Here is a 19,027-nt window from a genome sequence, read left to right as displayed (position 1 = left end):
TTTTGTTACTGAAAAATAATATCTTAATTGATTGCTAAAAGGTAGAGAGGGAATATCATATAGTGTTGTGTGAGGATGGTCTAGCAAGGGGAATCTTCCGCTGTCCTCTTCCACTACAAACTTATATTGTGAATATCAGAAGACCCTAATAAAAATCTTTGGTTTTGGGAACAGATTGCAGTGAGAGAAAAGGGCTGCTGAAAGTACTCAGTTGCCTCCACTCAATTTTAAGGAATTTCCTTAATAATAATAATAATTTATTTATATCCCGCCCCTTTGAGGTCAATCGGGGCAGCTAACAATAATAAAATAAAATACAATATATATCAAAATCTACTCCCCCCCCTTTAAAAAGTTATTAAATCCATTATAATTAAAACCAACAAATTAAAACAACATCAACCCTTCTCTTCTGTAATCCAGATGGCACTTTCCAGACCTCTTGTTAAGATCTCCAAATCTCTGGACAAGGTATTCAAGATACACAGGCTCTTGTAGTGAGGAGGATGGACTGGGGAGTCCCACTGCAAGAACATGATCATGCATGTGCAGAATTGGATGTCCTTTAGATATTTTTAAGGAGACACTTGCACCCTATTCAGAATGTGATTAAAAAAATACACTGAAAATATTAACTAATGCTCAATTCCGGTTCATACAACTAATATGTGAAGAATTGTAAAGTAAGAGTCCATTTTGATTTGATTAAGATTATACACCATACTACTAAATACTATAGCATCATCTTTAAAAAGCAAATTAAGGCTGCATTTTTAGTGATTTGTTTTATCTGTAAGTAACCTGCAGCAATGTTAGAATGGATTGTCTATGCAAATGGATTTCATAATTTATTTACATAATAATAATAATAATAATAATAATAATAATAATAATAATAGGTTTTATTTATATACCGCCCAATCACTGGGAATCCGAGCAGTTTACAACAGAGGGGATAATAGACAGTTCCCTGCCCTCAGGCTTACAATCTAAAAGACACAAAACAAAAGGAGAAGGGAATGGTGAGGGGGGCAGGGGATCAGGTCCATCATTCAGAGGCAATCTTTTATCCCTTTGTGGCCAATATGGCACCATTTATTCACATGGAGGAGGTATCGCTAGGCATGGAGTGCTGTGGTTTTCAGGAAAACCCCCCAATAAAATTAAAAAGTCAGGAGGCCCAAAACAGCTCCATCAAAAAAATAAAATACAATACAATAAAAATTCAGTGGGATAGAAAATGAAATATCACAGAAGATTCAGCAGACACATTTCACACTGAAACATTTTCAGAGGTTCCACTTATATATTAGAGTCAAATTAGAAGTTCAGACAAGATAGAGATGAAAGATCCATCTGGTTTTATATTGGATTGTCTGAGGAATAAATCAAGCCATCTTATACTGCAAAGTAGGGAATGACTCAGTTAATTTCCAAGTCATTTGAAATGTTGTATTAAACTGATTCCATTTATCACCTCCATTTCTTCTATCAATTTTTTCCCCATTCAACCTATCCATCTTCTTTCCATTCGACTTACTTTAGTCCCTAAGGCGGGTTACAGATGGCCCTCTAGGGGCCGTTTTCCCCCCGCCGCCATTCGCTGCGGAGGGAAGCCCCAGCAGCCAGACCGCCAGACAGCGAAAAAGGAGCGCTGAAATGGCGCTCCTTTTCAAAAGACGGAAGTGGCGCCGCGAGGGCGGAGCGCGCCCTCGCGGCGTCACTTCCGCCACGACACGTCTGGACGCGCAGCGTCCAAGATGTCAAAATGGCGGCGCCCATGTGGATGGGCGCCACCATTTACGACGCGCTCCACGCGTGTTGGGGCCAGGGCGGGTTAGGAAGGGGCAACTCTTCCTAACCCTAGGACGCCCCTTCGTAACCCTAACACGCACAGAGTGCGTCGGAAGTGGCGGTGTGTAACCCGCCATAGTTACTCTTTTCACAGCCCCTTTCCAGGTCTCTACTAATCTCCGTGGCATGAATCATAGACAACTGGTAATGAACTGGTGGCAGTAAATACACAGGACGTGACACTATCCACATTCTTTGGGATGGTATATTTCAACAAATGGTGGAATTTGGGTGGGATAAACCATCTAATTTTCGATGGCTGTTTGATACTAGCAGCTGTGCCATTTCAAAGGGGAAGAGGTTAATTATCAAGATGAATGGTGGGGGAAGCTGGCACAGTCAGCCTTCCACATTTGTGGGTTTAACTTTCTCATATTTGATTATCCATGAGTTTGTCATGAATGGGTTTTCTTTATTTAGTTTTGAAGCTTACTGTGGAATATCGCAAACAACATACATAGAATAGGAAATGTAAAGAAAACTTTTTTAAAAAAAAGGTTTGTAACTCCTAAATGCATAAAATAACACCAACTATCCCTGCTTCCCCTTCCGGCCCTGCAGCTTCACTAGTACTGGTCACCCCAATGTGTCAACCTCTTCTTGGGCCACATCCAGAGGTCCTAGGAAAGCAACTTAGAGTCCTCTAAGAATACCTGCCCCCAGGACTATAAGGCCCAGTATGCCCAGTGACACCAGGATATAAGCAGCAATTCAGTTGGGTTCCTTAGCTCATAGAGATAAGACTATAGACTGAGTTAAGGTGTGTGGGAGAGGGACTAGAAGTATTCATGCTTTTTACTACTTTCAAGGGCATCCTGTGCATATCATATCTGCAAACATGAAGTGTTAACTGTATTACAGAGAGGGCTGGATTGGAAATTAAAATCTAGCCAGGTTTCAATCTGATCTGAAGAAAATAGTGGGATAACTTGAAGGCAAACATAATGATCCACTTCCATGTTCTTTCTGTGTTCCTGGAGTATACACATTTCACTAGCAAATTGATTGGTTAAAATGAAGTGAAAAAGGAGCCACATCTGGGTTTATTTTTAACTATATGCATGTGTGCGTGAGAGAGAGAGAATGTTTCCACTTAATTGTGTCTAGAGAAAGTAACTCATACTTAAGTTCCAGTAAAACTAATGGGGCAAGTTAGATGCAGCAGAGTTAATTGCAATCAATTTAGGTAGGATAAGTGGGAACAATCTTTTGTGAAGTAATTGCATCCATTCCAGACCATTTATGTTTGCATAAACATCTTTATCTGGTGGACATTGGTTGTAATGCTAATCCTGTTTATTAAAGAGGCTTACTTTCCATTCAATGAAATGGATTCAGGTTAGTCAGGAGTGATTTTCATTATGTTTCCCTTGCCAACCTTTTCTACTTTTTTTTTAATCTTCTTCCTCTTCATATTTAGCAACCTCAGAGGTACGTACAGGGCTTTGTCAATTGTCAAGGTAATGCTGGAAAAAGGTGTTGTACACATGCATTTTAAATTAAGATTCTGGCAATTTACTTAATTGTAAGTGTGTGAGACATATGGTTTGATAAGATTTTCATAATGTTTACGCAGAGCTATATCAAAGTAGTAAGCAGTATATTATTATAACTTTCAACAGTTTTTCACTAGAAAAAGTAATGAGGTGGCACTATTTAGAATGCATCATTGGCGATGCCTAAATAAGTGATATTATTTTCAATTTCATTTTGTCCTTCATATAAATTACTTTCTAGGGGGGCTAGGTAAGGCAACAAATTGTTTTCATCCCATTCTGAAGCAGCTCATTAGTGTTTATTTAACTCAAACCAGTATCAAGGGAAATATCCAAAGGAGATAAGAGATATATATATATATATATATATATATATATATATATATATATATATATATACACAGAGAGAGAGAGAGAGAGAGAGAGAGAGAGAGCACATGCCATATCATCAAGTTTTGTTAATTGGCAGCTTTTATTTTTGATTTTAGAATCAGATATTTTCTTAATATTTTTCCAGCATTTAATTCTCATTAAAATGAACACTATATGATTAACTAGAATATTAGTGTGTAAATGTGGTTTTGTACAAGTATATGGTAATCTATATAACTTAATCCACTGAGACAAAGTGAAATGTTTATTTATAGTAACATTTCAATGTGTGAATGGATTGCATTAGTTTATTGTTTTAAAAGTGATTTGAGTAATATGTCCGATATGTCTTTTTTAATTTCTGTTCCTATGGTCTAGTCCATCATGTTTCTGCACTGATCTGTAATTTTACTTTATTTTTTAAATGCCCTGCATAGATCCTACTATTACATATATAGGAAAATGCATATTCTAATACATTTTGTTTCTCAAATAAAATAAAGAATTAATTAGCAGTGAAACTAGTTTAAAGGTTACACTAGTGGTTCTGCAAGGAGTATTTCAGTAAATAATCAAGAGACAATTTCAAAGCAGAATTGTCATCTAGAACATGATATGAATTAATTCAACAAAGGCAACACCCACTTTGAAGATGCTACCAATTTCTTTGATGCTCAGCTCTGGATTTATTCATAACTAAAGTCCTGCCCAGTAATTTCAAACACAATGCCATTCAAGGATTTTTATATCATGTCAAAATCTTCTACAAATAAGTTGCTCCCTAAGTCCAACAGCCCAGAAATTTGCATTTGCTTTTCTTGCATGTGACATTGAACTATGGTAATAGAAGGGTTTGGTGGAAATCCAATCAGTCAATCTATCAGATGTGATTAGTAGGGATATGATCATTTATGTTGCTGAATTACCCAGAAGTACTTATTTATTTTAATATTTACACCCTGTGGTATAGCAATATAATTCACTTTAATCAATTTAAAAAGTATAAAAGAGTAAGAAGTAACTGAAACAGATAAACAAGGCACAAGAGCCCCATTCTCACTTCAGTCACTCTAATTTTTTTAAAGATGCCAACATATTGGTTTGAGAACAGCCATTATCACATGCCTTCACAATCACATAACTAGGGCTGCTACTGCCATCAAGCTCTCTTCCAGACTCCCTCTAAACCCCACCTCCCTACCAAGCATGCTTTTTGTTTATTTTATTTTATTTTATTTTACACAATTCTGGTAATGCAATATAACCTTTTTTAAAAATAAAAGAAATACAAAAAAGTGAATTGTTCTGCCTGGGTATAGCAAGGGGGAAATGGGGACAGAGGGAGAGGAGGAGACAGTGACGTGACTGCCAATATTGCAATTGCCCCAGGAGTGACATTTCACATATGAGGACTGCTGGGACTTCCACCTGATTAGGAAGTATTGACAGGCTTCCACCATCAGTGAAAAGTGACAGCCTAATCACACTTGGCATGCATAGCAGCTATGTGTCAGAGGGGACACTGTGTGATAAATATCACCAAAAGTGCTATTTTGCATCTATAATCACTGTTTAAAAGGATATGTGTGTGATAAAATCATTAGAACAAGACAATAAAAATAAATTAAAACAGTTTCCCCTCCAAAAATAATTTATTTTAAATTAAGATAACCCTATCATAGGTTTTTTTTTCCAAGGGTATTTAGAAGTTTGACATTTCCTTCTCCTAAGGTTTTGACTTAAGAGATTGTGACTTGCTGAAGGGCAAGCAATAGATTCATGCTCTGGTCTCCTGGAATACTAATTGAACACTCAAGCCATTACACCACATTGCTTTTCCAAAATTGCAATGCATGTGGAGATATAGATAAAATCATTCATGTCCCAAAAGCTTTAAAGAAAAGGCATGTTTTACTTGCTTAGTACCCATCAAGTGGAACTCTGATGCAGAGTTGGATGGAAGTGGAGGACTGTAATCTCCAAAAAATTCACTTTACCCTACTGTGATCAAAAACTACATGAATATGGGTTGCTTTCTCATACCTAGAGTCTGTAATGTACGAAAACTCACAGCACTGGAATTTCAGCTTACATTGGTATACAGCCCAATGTAACTGTGAAATACAGACATATTTTTGGTTGCTATAAATAACTGCCTGCAAGTAGTTTCCAATGTATTGTGAGACTAATGTCTAGATTCTCTTGGCAAGATTTGTTCAGAGGGTTTTTTCCTAAATTAACATGTATAAAGGACTGACTGCCACAAAAAACGTTTTAATATCATCATATATCTTCAATTCCTTATTCTCTCTGCCAACCATATCCATCTTCCATGCTGTTCAAACGAGTCAAATTCAGAACTCATTTGGGAAAGGTGTGGGGGATAGCAGGGGAATGGTAGAATTAGAGAATATTCAATGGAAGTGCTGTCCTGGATCAGAACCCTTCTGTGGAAGGCCAGTTAGGAATTTAAGCCATCATACTAAGTTAGACAGTAAACTACTATTCTTTTGATTTCATGTATAATTGTTTGCAACTGCCTATCGGAATACAATAATTATTGCTGTGCTGTCCTTCAGTGTTGAAAAATTATACATCCAAATGCTCTGAACTACAAAATTCCTGAAACGGTTCTATTTATTGAAGTGTGAAGTTTAAATTCTATCTTTTATACCAAAGCAAAACAGAAAAATCTTCAACAGGCAGGCAGACAGACAGATACAAAAGGGGAAAATAGAAAATTGAAATACTAAATAATACTTAGTACACAGTATAAAAGTATTTTAATTTTGCATCGTTTGTTTGCAGATGCATGATTATAGAAAACAAATAATGAGAGCAAAACTGAGGTCACATGTGGCCTACCAGATGTTGAAATACACTATCCATAAACCTTGACAGTTAGTGGGTACTGGGTGGAGATGATCAGAGCTGAATATCAACAAAACCTGGAGTGGCAAATGTTTCCTTGTATTGATCTTTTGAATGCTATTTGTTTCATTGAGTAACGTTATTTTTTAAGTGAGAGATGTGAAGCAAAATACACACATTAACTCATTTGGAAATAAACCCAAATGTTCTGAGTGGCAATAACGTCAATGTAAGTAGGCATCAGATTGCAGCCTTAAGTACCTTCTTGGCTTTGCAGGTGACATAAATTAGATCAGAAAGTGTTCAACTTTAGCTGCATCATATCCTTTTTAATTGGGGAAGTATCTCTTTCCAATTCATCTTCCATATTTGTGCACATGTAGTGAATATGACTCACACATAAGGGCAAGGTGTCAGCAGATTTGAGGAGGCCCTTAGTTTTGTGTGGATACAAGAAATGTTTAGGAGGTAAAGCACTATGTGGGAGACCAGTGAGGAATGTATTAGCATATACTGTGTGACTGGGATATTGCTACTCTCTATAAACTAGGAAGGGAGATGCAGTGGATTGTTTGCAATAGGACAGCAAAAGATGGGCCACAGTCAGAGAGAGAGAAAAAAGACATTTTGAATTACCTAGACATATAATTTCTTCACTGATACTAAGGATCAAATGAAAGAATACAACAAATATCTAGTGCCTAGTTTTGATAGTTTGTTGTAGTTTTTCCACATAAGTCAGCACAAGGATTCGGATTGGAGAGGACTAAATTTTCCCTGAATAGTTTTGAAAACTTAAATTCAATTCAGTTCTTGAGAAGCACTAGTGGAGTTTTCCCTCTTTTTTAGCTTTTGTGTGTGTGTGTGTGTGTGTGTGTGTGTGAGAGAGAGAGAGAGAGAGAGAGAATATGCTTACTATATGTTCTTTAAAAATACCCTTCCTTGGAGCTACAGAATACATATTTAGTTCATCTAGTTTTCACCTTGAAAAGTTTTTCTTTTCTTTTCTTTCCTATTCCTTTTTCATTTTCTTAAGTGTTACCAGAGACGTAAGTGAACACCCATAGAAATCTGTGGATGAATCCAAGATTTTAATGTAGGTTTGGCTAGGCACAGGTTATGTCCATCCACCCGTGGTAGTAGTGGGGCATATATGGAGAAAAGTGAGCTCGCTAGAACAATCCATTCCACATAATAAATGCCGGATGACGAATAAGCATGCTTATTCAATGTAGAATACTAACAGACTTTTGGAAGGAAAGAAGGAAGGAAGGAAGGAAGGAAGGAAGGAAGGAAGGAAGGAAGGAAGGAAGGAATAAAGATCCACAAAACAGCCAACAAGGTGGACTGGTGTGAACAGAAGAACTCCACACTGCAGCATCTTGTTTTGGGGTTCAACTTGACTTCTCTTTTGTTCCTATCATCTTTCTCATTTCTTTTCCTATAACATTTGTCTTTTCTTTATTCTCTATCCTTGCTTTTACAGCTGCAAAAGGAATAACAACATCAACAACAAAAATAGTAGGAGGGGAGGAGGTTAAATATTTCTCCTTTGCCAAAATATAGCATAAAGATCAGTTTTCTAATGAGAGGAAAATGTTTAAAATTGTTTAAAATAAAAAAAAATACCTAATTTAAAACAATAGAAAGATGGTAAATGAAATTTAAAGTCTCTTTAGGTGTGCATGGACATTAAATATAAAAATCCTTTTTTTTTTTTTGACAGTGACAATATTATTTCCCCTATAGCTCTAGAAATCTTAAGTATGCATGTAGTAGAGTAAATCCCACTGAACAGATTTCAGTACTGAAATATTTGTTAGTGGTATAAAGGAATCAGGATAGGCTACTTTCTCCTTCCAACTGCAGGCCCTTATGCATCCCCCTGAGAAAACAGTCAACAAACAAAGAAACAAACAAGCTTCATTTATATACTGCTTCATACAACCTAAGCAGTGTCTAAGCGGTTTACAACTGTAAGCTAATTTGCCCCCAACAATTTGGGTACTCATTTTAATGACCTCAGAAGGATGCAAGCCTGAGTCAAGCTTGAGCCCTTTTGCTGGTCTTGAACTCGCAACCTTGTGGTTTTGAGTGAGTGGCTGCAGTACAGGTATTTAACCACTGCGCCACCAGGAGTCCTGTCAACTGCACAGAAGTATTAGGAAATCTGTTGGAAATAGTTTCTGGTCCACTCTAATGGGTGCCAGGTGAAGGGAAAGAGATAGGTGTTGCAGCAGTATTGCTATTTTGGATTAAGGGCAGTGGGATTTATTTTATCTCTTCCAATATTGTGGTTTTGAGCATCTATAACATGTTCATCAAAATAGTCATACAAATTCTCTTTGTGGAGAAAATCTTGTTAGAAAACCAGTGTAGGGTATATTCATTCTGCCAACACTTTCACACAGTAGTCTTCATATGAAATACTTTATTAGTGAGGAGCATAATGTGCTTCATGTTATATTGTGTTAACAGATTATTTGTTGACTGTTGAAAACTTTTATCACACTCAGCTAATTGGACAATAGTATGGATCCAAACTCAATAATAAGAACTACTGAAATCAGGGGGACTTGAGACAGCAAAGATTAGTGGATGTGTCACTTATTTTATTGAAAGGTATTCACAAACGCAGAGTTGGCACATTGGCAGTTAGAGATCCAAGCACCATGTGACAGTGAGCTCTTATCACTAGTCCCAGTTTCTGCCAATCTACCAGTTTGAAAGCATGTAAAAGTGCAAGTAAATGAATAGCTACCACTTTGTTGGGAAGGTAACAGTGTTGTGTGCAGTCATGCTCACCGCATGCCTATAGAATTGTATTTGACAATGCTAGATCTCTTGGCTTAGTAATGGAGAAGAGCACCACCTCCTACAGTTGGACACAACTAGACAATCTTGTCAAAGAGGAAACCTTTACCTTTATTCATGTCTTAAATTCCACTGATTTCATTGAGACTGCTCTAAGCTTGATTAAGTTTCTATCCAGTCCATTTTTATGTTTTTGTTTTTTTGAAAAGGCCAACCAAAACATTAATTGCTGTTTGGAACCACTGTTTACTCCAATTCATTGATGGACAGTGTGGTTAGCACTGCAGCCTTATTCTTAGTGTTTCAAAAAATCAAAGGAAAATATATGTCAGCTGAACTGGGGGGAAAATCCAACAAACTTAAATTGGCCATATCATTCCAATATGATCAGAATGAACCCCTAGTGTATCCTTATGAGATATCTTCCTTTGGACATATTTGCAGTGATGCAGTAGGATGCAGTCTAGCCACACACTAGCATAATGTGTGACCATTTAACTAAGCTACACGGCTGTTCTGCCATGTCAACAATCAACTATGCCTATTCTTGTGATTCAGCGTGTTGTGACAGCCTTTTCCAAGTTACATATGTTAAACTGATTGCTACACAGATCAGTTGCCAGTGGGTAATCTGCCATCTTAAATGTTCTGATTTTGTCAACATTGTAATGGTGCTATGTTTTTCCCCCCTTGCCACAACAAAAGTGCAGGTTACTGTAAGTGAGTTTACAGTCAAATGAAAGAAATAGGAGGAAAGAAGAGTGAGAGAGAGCAGGAGGAAGCAAGCCCAACTATAATGCTTTGTTCAATTTTTTCAGTGCTTTCGTTAAACCATTGTTGGAAAATAATTTGGTAGATGATCAAGGACATCCTTATATATTCTTATGGGTGAGAATTTGAGCCCATGTGATACTGTACTAAAATACTGGGTGGGTCCCAGTTTGGAGTTTTTAAATGTCATAATTTATTGAAATTGTCACAGCAGAGGTTTGAAAAAATGGGATAAAAAGTGTCCCCATTAAAAAGGGAAATAAATATGTGTTCAATGAGGAGAAAGAATAAGCTTTTGGAAACACTATTGTGTCTCTCTATTAAATTCACAGGTTTCCAGGTTCCATAATAGTATAGTAAAATCATACAGAACCAGTTGTGGCACATGGAAACAAGAATGCTTACATCACTATTTAAATTTTGCATAAGAGGCATCATACATTCACTACAGGAAGATATTTTATGTATATTTTTTTCTTTCCTGTATATCTTCATAATCTTCAACTTTAATATTTGCTCTTTGTGTAAAAACAACAACAGTACTTTGAGTCTTTTTCCTGGTTTTGTAGGAACACAATACTGTTGGAAAGCAACTTATAATAATTTACACCTCCATGATAAAAAGAACTGTAAATTGAAATGAACTCTTGCTAGACTGTATTATCTGATATGTGTTTTTGTTTGTTTTCTTAACTAGTGAAAAAGGCCATAGATTTTAAATCTAGAGGATTTAAATTGTTTCCAGGGAAAGACAACAGCAACAAGTTTTCTATCTGTGAGTGTACTCCTTTTTGTTACTTTTTTCTAGTGCAAGAGTGAAGTTTGTGCTGTCTGTGTTGTTTGTGTGTGTTTTCAATATTGTTCACCTATCTAAGCATTGAAACTGTATTAAATTTAAATGCTACAAGCTGCATGGTGAATGTCAAAGTGTTGTTGTACTCTGAAGAGTGACTCTGTACAAAACTGGCATCACTAGAATATATTTTCCTAATATTCCACATTAATTAGATAGTAAATGTTCCACAGTTAAATCCATCAGTTCTACAAATAAATAAATAAAAACTAATCTCACCTTTTGGGTTGGCTTTTACTGGAAGTTATGCTCATCTGAGTGCTCATGCAATGCAATGTCCATACATTTATGCTTGGAAGCAAAATCTTCTGGTTTTGAAAGGGATTCTTTTCTAATTTATTTAGCATTCCTTCCAGGGTTGATTAAAAAGGCTTATTACATCAATACATTGGCGGGATACAAACCGCCGCTTTGCGGCGCTTCCCCGCCGCCGCCGTTTGCTCCGCGTGGGAGCTGCAGCAGCCAAACCGCGCGGCTCCCGCGCGGAGCAAAAAAGAAGCTCCATTTTGGAGCTTCTTCTTGCGGCGCACTGATGACGTCGCGAAGCGCCGCTGGCACATTCACGACATCATAGGTGCCGCGACACGTCTGGACGCTATGCATCCAGTACGTAAAGATGGCAGCGCCCATGTGGAAGGGGCTCTGCCATCTTGTACGTATAGGATACGTACTAGGGTTAGTGGGGTGCGGAAGCACCGCCCCTTCCTAACCCTAGTATGTATCCTATACGTACTATATGGCGGTTTGTATCCCACCATTAAAAGATCAGGACCTTAGTTGTATCACACACACACACACACACACACACACACACAGAGAAAGAGAGAGAGAGCGAATGAGATGCACAAAGTGTATCTTCATCAAATGTACATGGAATCCCATTTGATGGCATCTGGCTTTATTTACCAGTTTGCCAGGAAGATGAGTTTGTAAAACTCACAATAAGACAGTCAGAAAGAGATCATTAAGAAGAACAATATACTCAAGAAAATAGAAAGAAAAAAATCACACTTTTAACCAGCTAAATTCAACCTTGTTTCCAAAAACAAGAGATCTATTCCAGGTTATGAAGCTATTCATTTCAAGCCTGGTCTTCTAAATGTTTTTTAATGTAGTTCAAATTAATTCCCTTCACAAATTCTTTAGAAATATATTGCTTGATTTGATTATTATTTTACATGAGGAAATGCCAAAGTCTTTGTCTGAGACTTTGGCTACATCCGCACTACAGAAATAATCTACTTTAACTGCCATGGCTCAATGCTTTGGAATTCTAGGGATTGTAGTTTTCTAGATACTTAGCCTTACCTGTCAGTGAACTCTGGGGCCATAGCAAACTACAGTTCCCAGAATTCCATAGCATTGAGCCATGGCAGTGAAAGTGATATCAACCGATGTATGCCTGCACTGTAGCAATGGAGAATATCATCATTATTCTCACTAGGATCAAAATCAAGCAGTAGCAGTGGAGGAGTAGGACCAAGTGTTTTGAGTCTCCCTGTCCAGTGAAGAATGTTTTTGAGAGAACTCTTACATTTAACATAATCAGCATGACCCATTATGCATGTGTACAAACTCTCTCACACACATTTAATTAGAACAATGACCCAAAGTGGAATTTGTCTAACCTAATTAATGCTTGTACCCTACCTCACCCCATATCTCAGATCTTTTTTTCCCCAGAATCAACTACCCAAACTCTAATCTACACAAACAACTGGTGGAAAATGGATTATATTACTTGTTTATCATAATGAAATTGGACTCCTGTGCATGTCCTTCAAGGCAGCAGCATGAGGTTTACATATAATATACATACAGTTTATCAACAAGGTACAGGTGGCCCTCAATAGGCTAGCCATCCATGGATTGGAGCATTCACAGATGGTCTCACCCCATTATCATCAATGGTAGCACATGCATGAAGCTGTGCTGGTGCAGTCACTCGCACATCCGCAGCCACTGACAGTAATGGGACTTGAAGCCCCACCATTTTTGGTATCCACAGGGAGGGGTCTGGGGCTGAACCCCTGCCAATATGGAGGACCAACTGTAGTTTTATTTATTTATTTCATTTGTATGCCACCTTTCTCCCATGAGGGACCCAAGGCGGCTCACAGATTAAAAAAAAAAAAGACCTGACCTACTTAGCCAGATAAAGATAACCTATTTACACTTTTGCAATATTGTTAAAGTTAAGATCCAGAGATGCATTTATTACTTTCAGGCCAATTTCTAAGCTATATGGCTTATTATTGGGGATGTAAAGAATATTTCCATAAAGAATATTCGCTGTATTATCATTGAGACACCCCAATTCATTGCTGTGGTATGTTTTGTATTTCAGCAAAAGAGGGGGAAAGAGACCAATATTTTTTTTCTAAGCTTTCCTCATTATTTCTATATGTATCATGTTTTTCTGCAAAGTATTGATTTTGGGGAAAGGAAATTTTCATAAAATGCAAGATAACATTACAAGGTGCATAAAACTCCTGCAATCTCACTCAAGATAGAGAAAATATTTGACCCCCCCCCCCCCACATGTAAGAATGTAATAAGCATAGACGTACTTCCCTACATTTCACTCCATATTGAAGTGGCATAGAAAGGTTCAGGCACTGATTATTGTGAAATGGCTTAGCCAGCCCATTCACTTTAAGTGGTTGGTTATGAACCTGTCTTTCCTTTTGCTAAATTCAAAAATCAAGTTAGGCCAGGTAACAGGAATAATTTTGAACTTTAAGTGGTATTCTTCACAGCAGCTACTGTGTGGAAAAGATTTGGACCATGCAGTGGACCTTTCTCTGCATTATTTGCTTGTGAAAAATCTCTCTTGTCTCAGATGTTATTTATAGGAAATAGCAGGTGATAGGATAAGGATGTTCAGCATAGAAGGAAAATGAAACCCTTAAAAAAGGCTGTACTTTCTGTCATATAACAGTTCTAATCCTTTCTGGAGATATAAGCAGTTAGTGTAAGAAAAGAGAATTATCTGAGAAAATTCAAAAATCCAGCCAGCATTGCATCTTGTGTGACCCCACACATTAAGATGGAAGTATTGGTTGGGACGTTTCATTATATCCCCACTTTTCTGATGTGCCATCTGATTGTGCCACAATCCTCATTCTAAAAAAAAATGTCATGTGTCCATGACAAGTACACGTCTCTGTCTGTTCTTCCATTTCTTAACTTTAACAACATTGCAAAAGTGTAAATAGGTTATCCTGTATTCATAGTAATCTTTGTTCTACTTCAGCCTGAAACCATATGGATAGGGTATGTGTATCTTTCAGCTTCAAATTTCTGAGAAATAAAGAGAAACAAAATCAACTTTATTTTCTTTTAATCAAATAGAATTGAATATGCAAACCTAATGAAGATGGGGATAGAAAGACCTCATTTAAGTACCTGCAGTCCAAAGAAACCAGTTAGTAAATGTCAGTAATTGATTGCCATTTTTACAGTCACTTTTCAGAGTGGAACTCCTTTTGAAACATTTAAATATGATCTGTATGCATATAATGTGTACACTGTTTTTTCTTCCTTCGCAAAGAAAATGAAATTTGTCAGGTTTGCGTGGACCTTAGTCAGATTTTGTTTCATCTTCTTATCTCCAATTTGAAGCAATTTCCATGTTCAACATGGCAAGAATATTCCTTGAAAAGCTGTATGTCAGTGGAATTTTTGTATCAGGTATCCTACATAGTGCAGGAAATGATTTTAAAATGAAAAAAAAAAAAAGATTACAACATTTAAGCCCAGAATTTAAGGGGGGAAATACCTAAAATTATTTACTGTGAAGAAGAAATGTATAAGGCTTTTACCTATAATATGTATTTCTCACGTTTATGGTACAATGAGGCTGAATGTTGGGAGGGTAAGGGCAGATAAACTACTTCCTTACACTATGGAATTACTGAAACTACAGAAACTATTGCCTAAATGTGCAGTGTCTTTAAAGGGGACTTAGAAAATGTATGGGTAATAAAAAGCTAGTAGTGATGATGCTATCTATTATGTCCCCCATCAGAAGACGTATGCCTTTGAATATAAATAGAAATGTGCAAGTGCACTTATCTTTTTATTACTATTTTTTGACTTGCCATTGGCCACCTTGAGAACAGAATGCTATACTAGGTACACATAAATAGATCCAGAATGAGTGTTATGCTATTAACTCTTTCAATTTGTATTAGGCACAAATAAAGGTGGCAAATTAACAGGTGACTTGAAGGTGTATGTGCACACATACACACATTTTTTTTGTTATGAATACATAACACTACTTTTTAGTGAATCAAATGGCTGGTTTGGTTTGCCTAGGCTTTTCTACCATGTTAAAAAAAATGTGCATGGGATCATCAAGCGGATGTCATCCCTGGCCACAGTAGTATCTAGTAGCCTTTGGGAAATGGATTTCAGTCCTCAATTATGAATATTTTCCCATTCTGACACTGGTTAAAGGTTGCTCTCTCTTATAATATTGCTAATTTTATCTCTAATTGACAAACTAGTTCTGGAACTGTATAGTGTTGTATTTAAGAAATGTACTTCATTGTGGAGAGATGGGGAACATATAGTATGTAAGAAATTTCAGAGGACAAGCTAAAGTAAAGGAAACAAAAAAAGAAAAAAGAAAAAAGAAAAATACTTTGCCCCCTCACCTCTCCTATCTTCTTCCGTTATTATTATTATTATTATTATTATTATTATTATTATTATTTTCAAGGATTTATATCTCACTTTTCTTCCACAATTGGATTCACTACTGTTATACATGAATAGGGGAGGAAACACTTTAATATATTGATTTTAAGGTTCTATATAACCAGACATCTAGTTCAAACATTTTAGACATGAAATATAAGGAAGCAGATCATTGTTTTAACAACACACAACATTTATTGTAATGTAATAAACAAAATAGATTTAAATTAGGTAATCTTTCATTTGATCCCATTGCTACTAACATCCACCTTTGCTGTCAATGAAAGTACTATAATTACTATTTCACCCCGCCTCCTTGTTAGTAGGCCATGTATTTAATACCAAAGACAGTTCAGTAGTTCAGTGTTGTTTAGATTATATTAGTGGTCTTACCTAGAAAATGTGAATTTGAAATTATCTTTAATATAGGAGATTCATTCTAATTTTACCGAGAAGTTGACAACTGATACAAAATTCTCTATAGAAAATTTATTACAGTAAAATGCTGTACTTTAACATTATATGGATGTTACTCTGTCTAACTTTTCCCCAACAGTGATTTTTTAAAGGACATTCATAGTTGTGCATGATAAATGGTCATTGACTGTAATAGTCTAAGAAGAAGAATGGTTAGTTTTCAGCCTCCACATGCTTAGGAGTTTATCATACCTGAGGGGTCCCACCATGCTCCCGTCGCCCCAGCATCATCCATCTGTGACGAGAGCCTCATGATGGGATCGCTCCTGGCACTATTAAAGGGGAACACTTCTGTTTTCATCATGGAAGCGTTCTCGTAATTGTTTTTAAAAGGTTTTTTTTAACAATTTAATCCATTATTTAAAAAGGGCCCTTTTTGAAACAATTACGCGAATGCTTCCATGATGAAAATGGAAGCATTCCCCTTTAATAGCACCAGGAGCGATCCCAGCAGGAGGCTCCCGTCACAGATGGATGATGCTGGGGCGACAGGAGCATGGCAGGAACCCTCAGGTATGATTAACTCCTTAGAAAAGCACTCTTTCAAGCTATTCTGATAAAATTACACTCAGATTTTGGGAAGCCAGTCAAACAGAGAACTTTTCAGCAACTTCCAATTAAGATTTTCAGTACCTCTACAAAATGCTAGGAAATTTGGGGATAGAACAAAAGTTTCATGAGAGGAGATTCTTCTGTGGGGGAAGGCATGCCCTCCTTATTCCTCTTCCAATGCTATGTTCATGACTCATGTCATGCTTATGGGCTTTCTATGGCCAAATGTCTGTGTGCTGCTGTTTTAACATAATGCTAAACTAGAAAGGCATTTCAATAGCTTCAGCATGATTATTCACATATATAATGCAGTGCAGTAAAATTAACCCAACTCCAACTTATAAAATACTTATTTGGCAGCCCCTTCCCCAAAATTTAGATTAACCTATTTTAATTCAACACTAGTGTGGTGTATTTATTTATAATCATCTTCACTACAAAGTGGTGCATTACAAAATTATATTGACAAAAGACAAATTGGAAAGATGTGGACAAGATGAAAGGGAGTCACCTTGACACAAATGGTACTGGAAGCCTTTAGATTTGGCAAAGTTACCTAAGACTTATACAGCAGGAATTGACCATTTCTGTAAATACAGAAAAATAATAATTTTTTAACCAGAATAGCCAGGAAAAATAAGCTGGAAAAGAATACAGCAAAAGTTTATAGTTTCACCTAATCTCCATGTCTCTTGTCCTCACACAAACACCCAAAATATACTGGACATGAATGTGGGTTAGGCATATATTTTTGTATGAAAAGAAAGAGATATACATACCAATTTTCAAGTGCCATAACATTTACTAAAACACAAATAATAGACTGTAATACTTCCAAGCATAAAGAAGTAACAATTGAGCACACTCATGTTATCTAAAATCTCTTACAGCTATGTTTTATTCTGCAAAAATAAATTAAAAAAATGATGTTTTGGGTATACTAGAGATCACTACACCTTATGATGTAAGTTCACACTCACTCACACACACACACACACATTTAGAAAGATCCCCCCAGAAAGATGTCATGTGCTACTAAATATTGATGATGAAATGCAAAAAAAAAAAGAAAAAAAAAGCTTCTTTGTATCATATGATGAGGGTGTGCTCATGATTTATTTTGTAAAGCAAATGACATAGAAGAAAGTACAATGTTGATTTACAGCTCTGTCTTTGTACAATGTTATTTTAAAAAATCAGAGATTATGTTCTTGTCATACTATCAGGCAATTGAGTAATAAAAACAAGGTTAGCCAAAAAATACAGTAAATATTTGAAGGAGCATCTCAGAAATAATCTTATTACTCAGGCATCAGAAACCTACTATCACAAGCCAACCTTCCCTTTTTCATGGGAACGAGGGGTCTCCAAGCCCCCCTATCCTCTAACTCCCTGCTCAGGTACTACAGGAACAGGCCCTGGGTCTCCATGACTGAGTCTATCCATCTGGCATGTGGTCTTCCTCTCTTTCTACTTCCCTCAAGCTTCCCCAGCACCATTGTCTTTTCTAATGAGTCGTGTAAGGTAAGGGACCTATAGAACTACACAACTAGTAGCATATGACAAGAAAGCTTTGAGGTTTTTTTGTGAAAGCAGCTACCTAAGCTGTATGGAAATACAGGAAATATCAAAAGCAATTTGAGTTATGGTTCATCAATCTTTTATTTAAAGAAAACAAAAATCTCACCCAGTGTCCTTCATTCCTTCATTGTGCCTGGCATTTTCTTGCGTGTTTCTTGAAGCATACAACTGCCTTTTCCACTGGGAAATAATGTGGAAGATCTTGATTCTGTTGCCTGTCACAGTGACCAGCATTGTGTTTCTCATGCACTGATTTTATCTGTTATCTCCAAGAGCTAAACAAACAAAAAGCCAAAATTTAAGGACTGTCTACCTTCCCATCTCCAAATCCACCCCCCCAAAAAACCCCAAAACACAAAACCTCCCAGCTACAGAGATGAGCAATGCTCCATGCAGAATCTTTCCAGTTATGGTATCCAAATCCAGAACTCAGGAGTGCTTATATGGGATTGTTTTGGAAGTCCTCCTGTGGCCAGGAGAACTTTTCATTTGCTCAATGTATTTTGATCCAATTTTTATCTATTATTTTAATCTTTCTATAAGGTCCCCCCTTGCTCTTATTTTCTGTTGATCTGCATGTTTAATTATCCTTATTTTGTTTTGTGTATAAATGCAATTAACTGCTCTGGAAGACTATTTTCTAGAGAATGGGATACACATTTCTTATATCAGTCAATGA

General features: G+C 36.7%; 1 protein-coding gene across 3 annotated transcripts in view; it reads left to right on the top strand.

Annotated features, from left to right (window-relative positions):
- Positions 1–19,027, top strand: part of LOC149317584 (CUB and sushi domain-containing protein 3) — a 796,080-nt gene that overhangs the window by 397,254 nt on the left and 379,799 nt on the right. For 2 of the 3 annotated variants that reach the window (XM_089517858.1, XM_089517859.1), the window contains one exon: positions 10,876–10,953. The exons of the other annotated variant lie outside the window; for it this stretch is intronic. In XM_089517858.1, coding sequence (XP_089373984.1) covers positions 10,876–10,953 — 78 coding nt within the window. The remainder of the gene's footprint in view (positions 1–10,875; positions 10,954–19,027) is intronic. 3 annotated transcript variants of the gene reach the window in all.

This window comes from Sceloporus occidentalis, unplaced genomic scaffold (assembly GCF_023333645.1).
Source record: "Sceloporus occidentalis isolate IW3139 unplaced genomic scaffold, rSceOcc1.0.p SCAF_3, whole genome shotgun sequence".
Lineage (NCBI taxonomy): Eukaryota > Metazoa > Chordata > Lepidosauria > Squamata > Phrynosomatidae > Sceloporus > Sceloporus occidentalis.
This window is presented reverse-complemented; position numbering and strand designations above follow the sequence as displayed.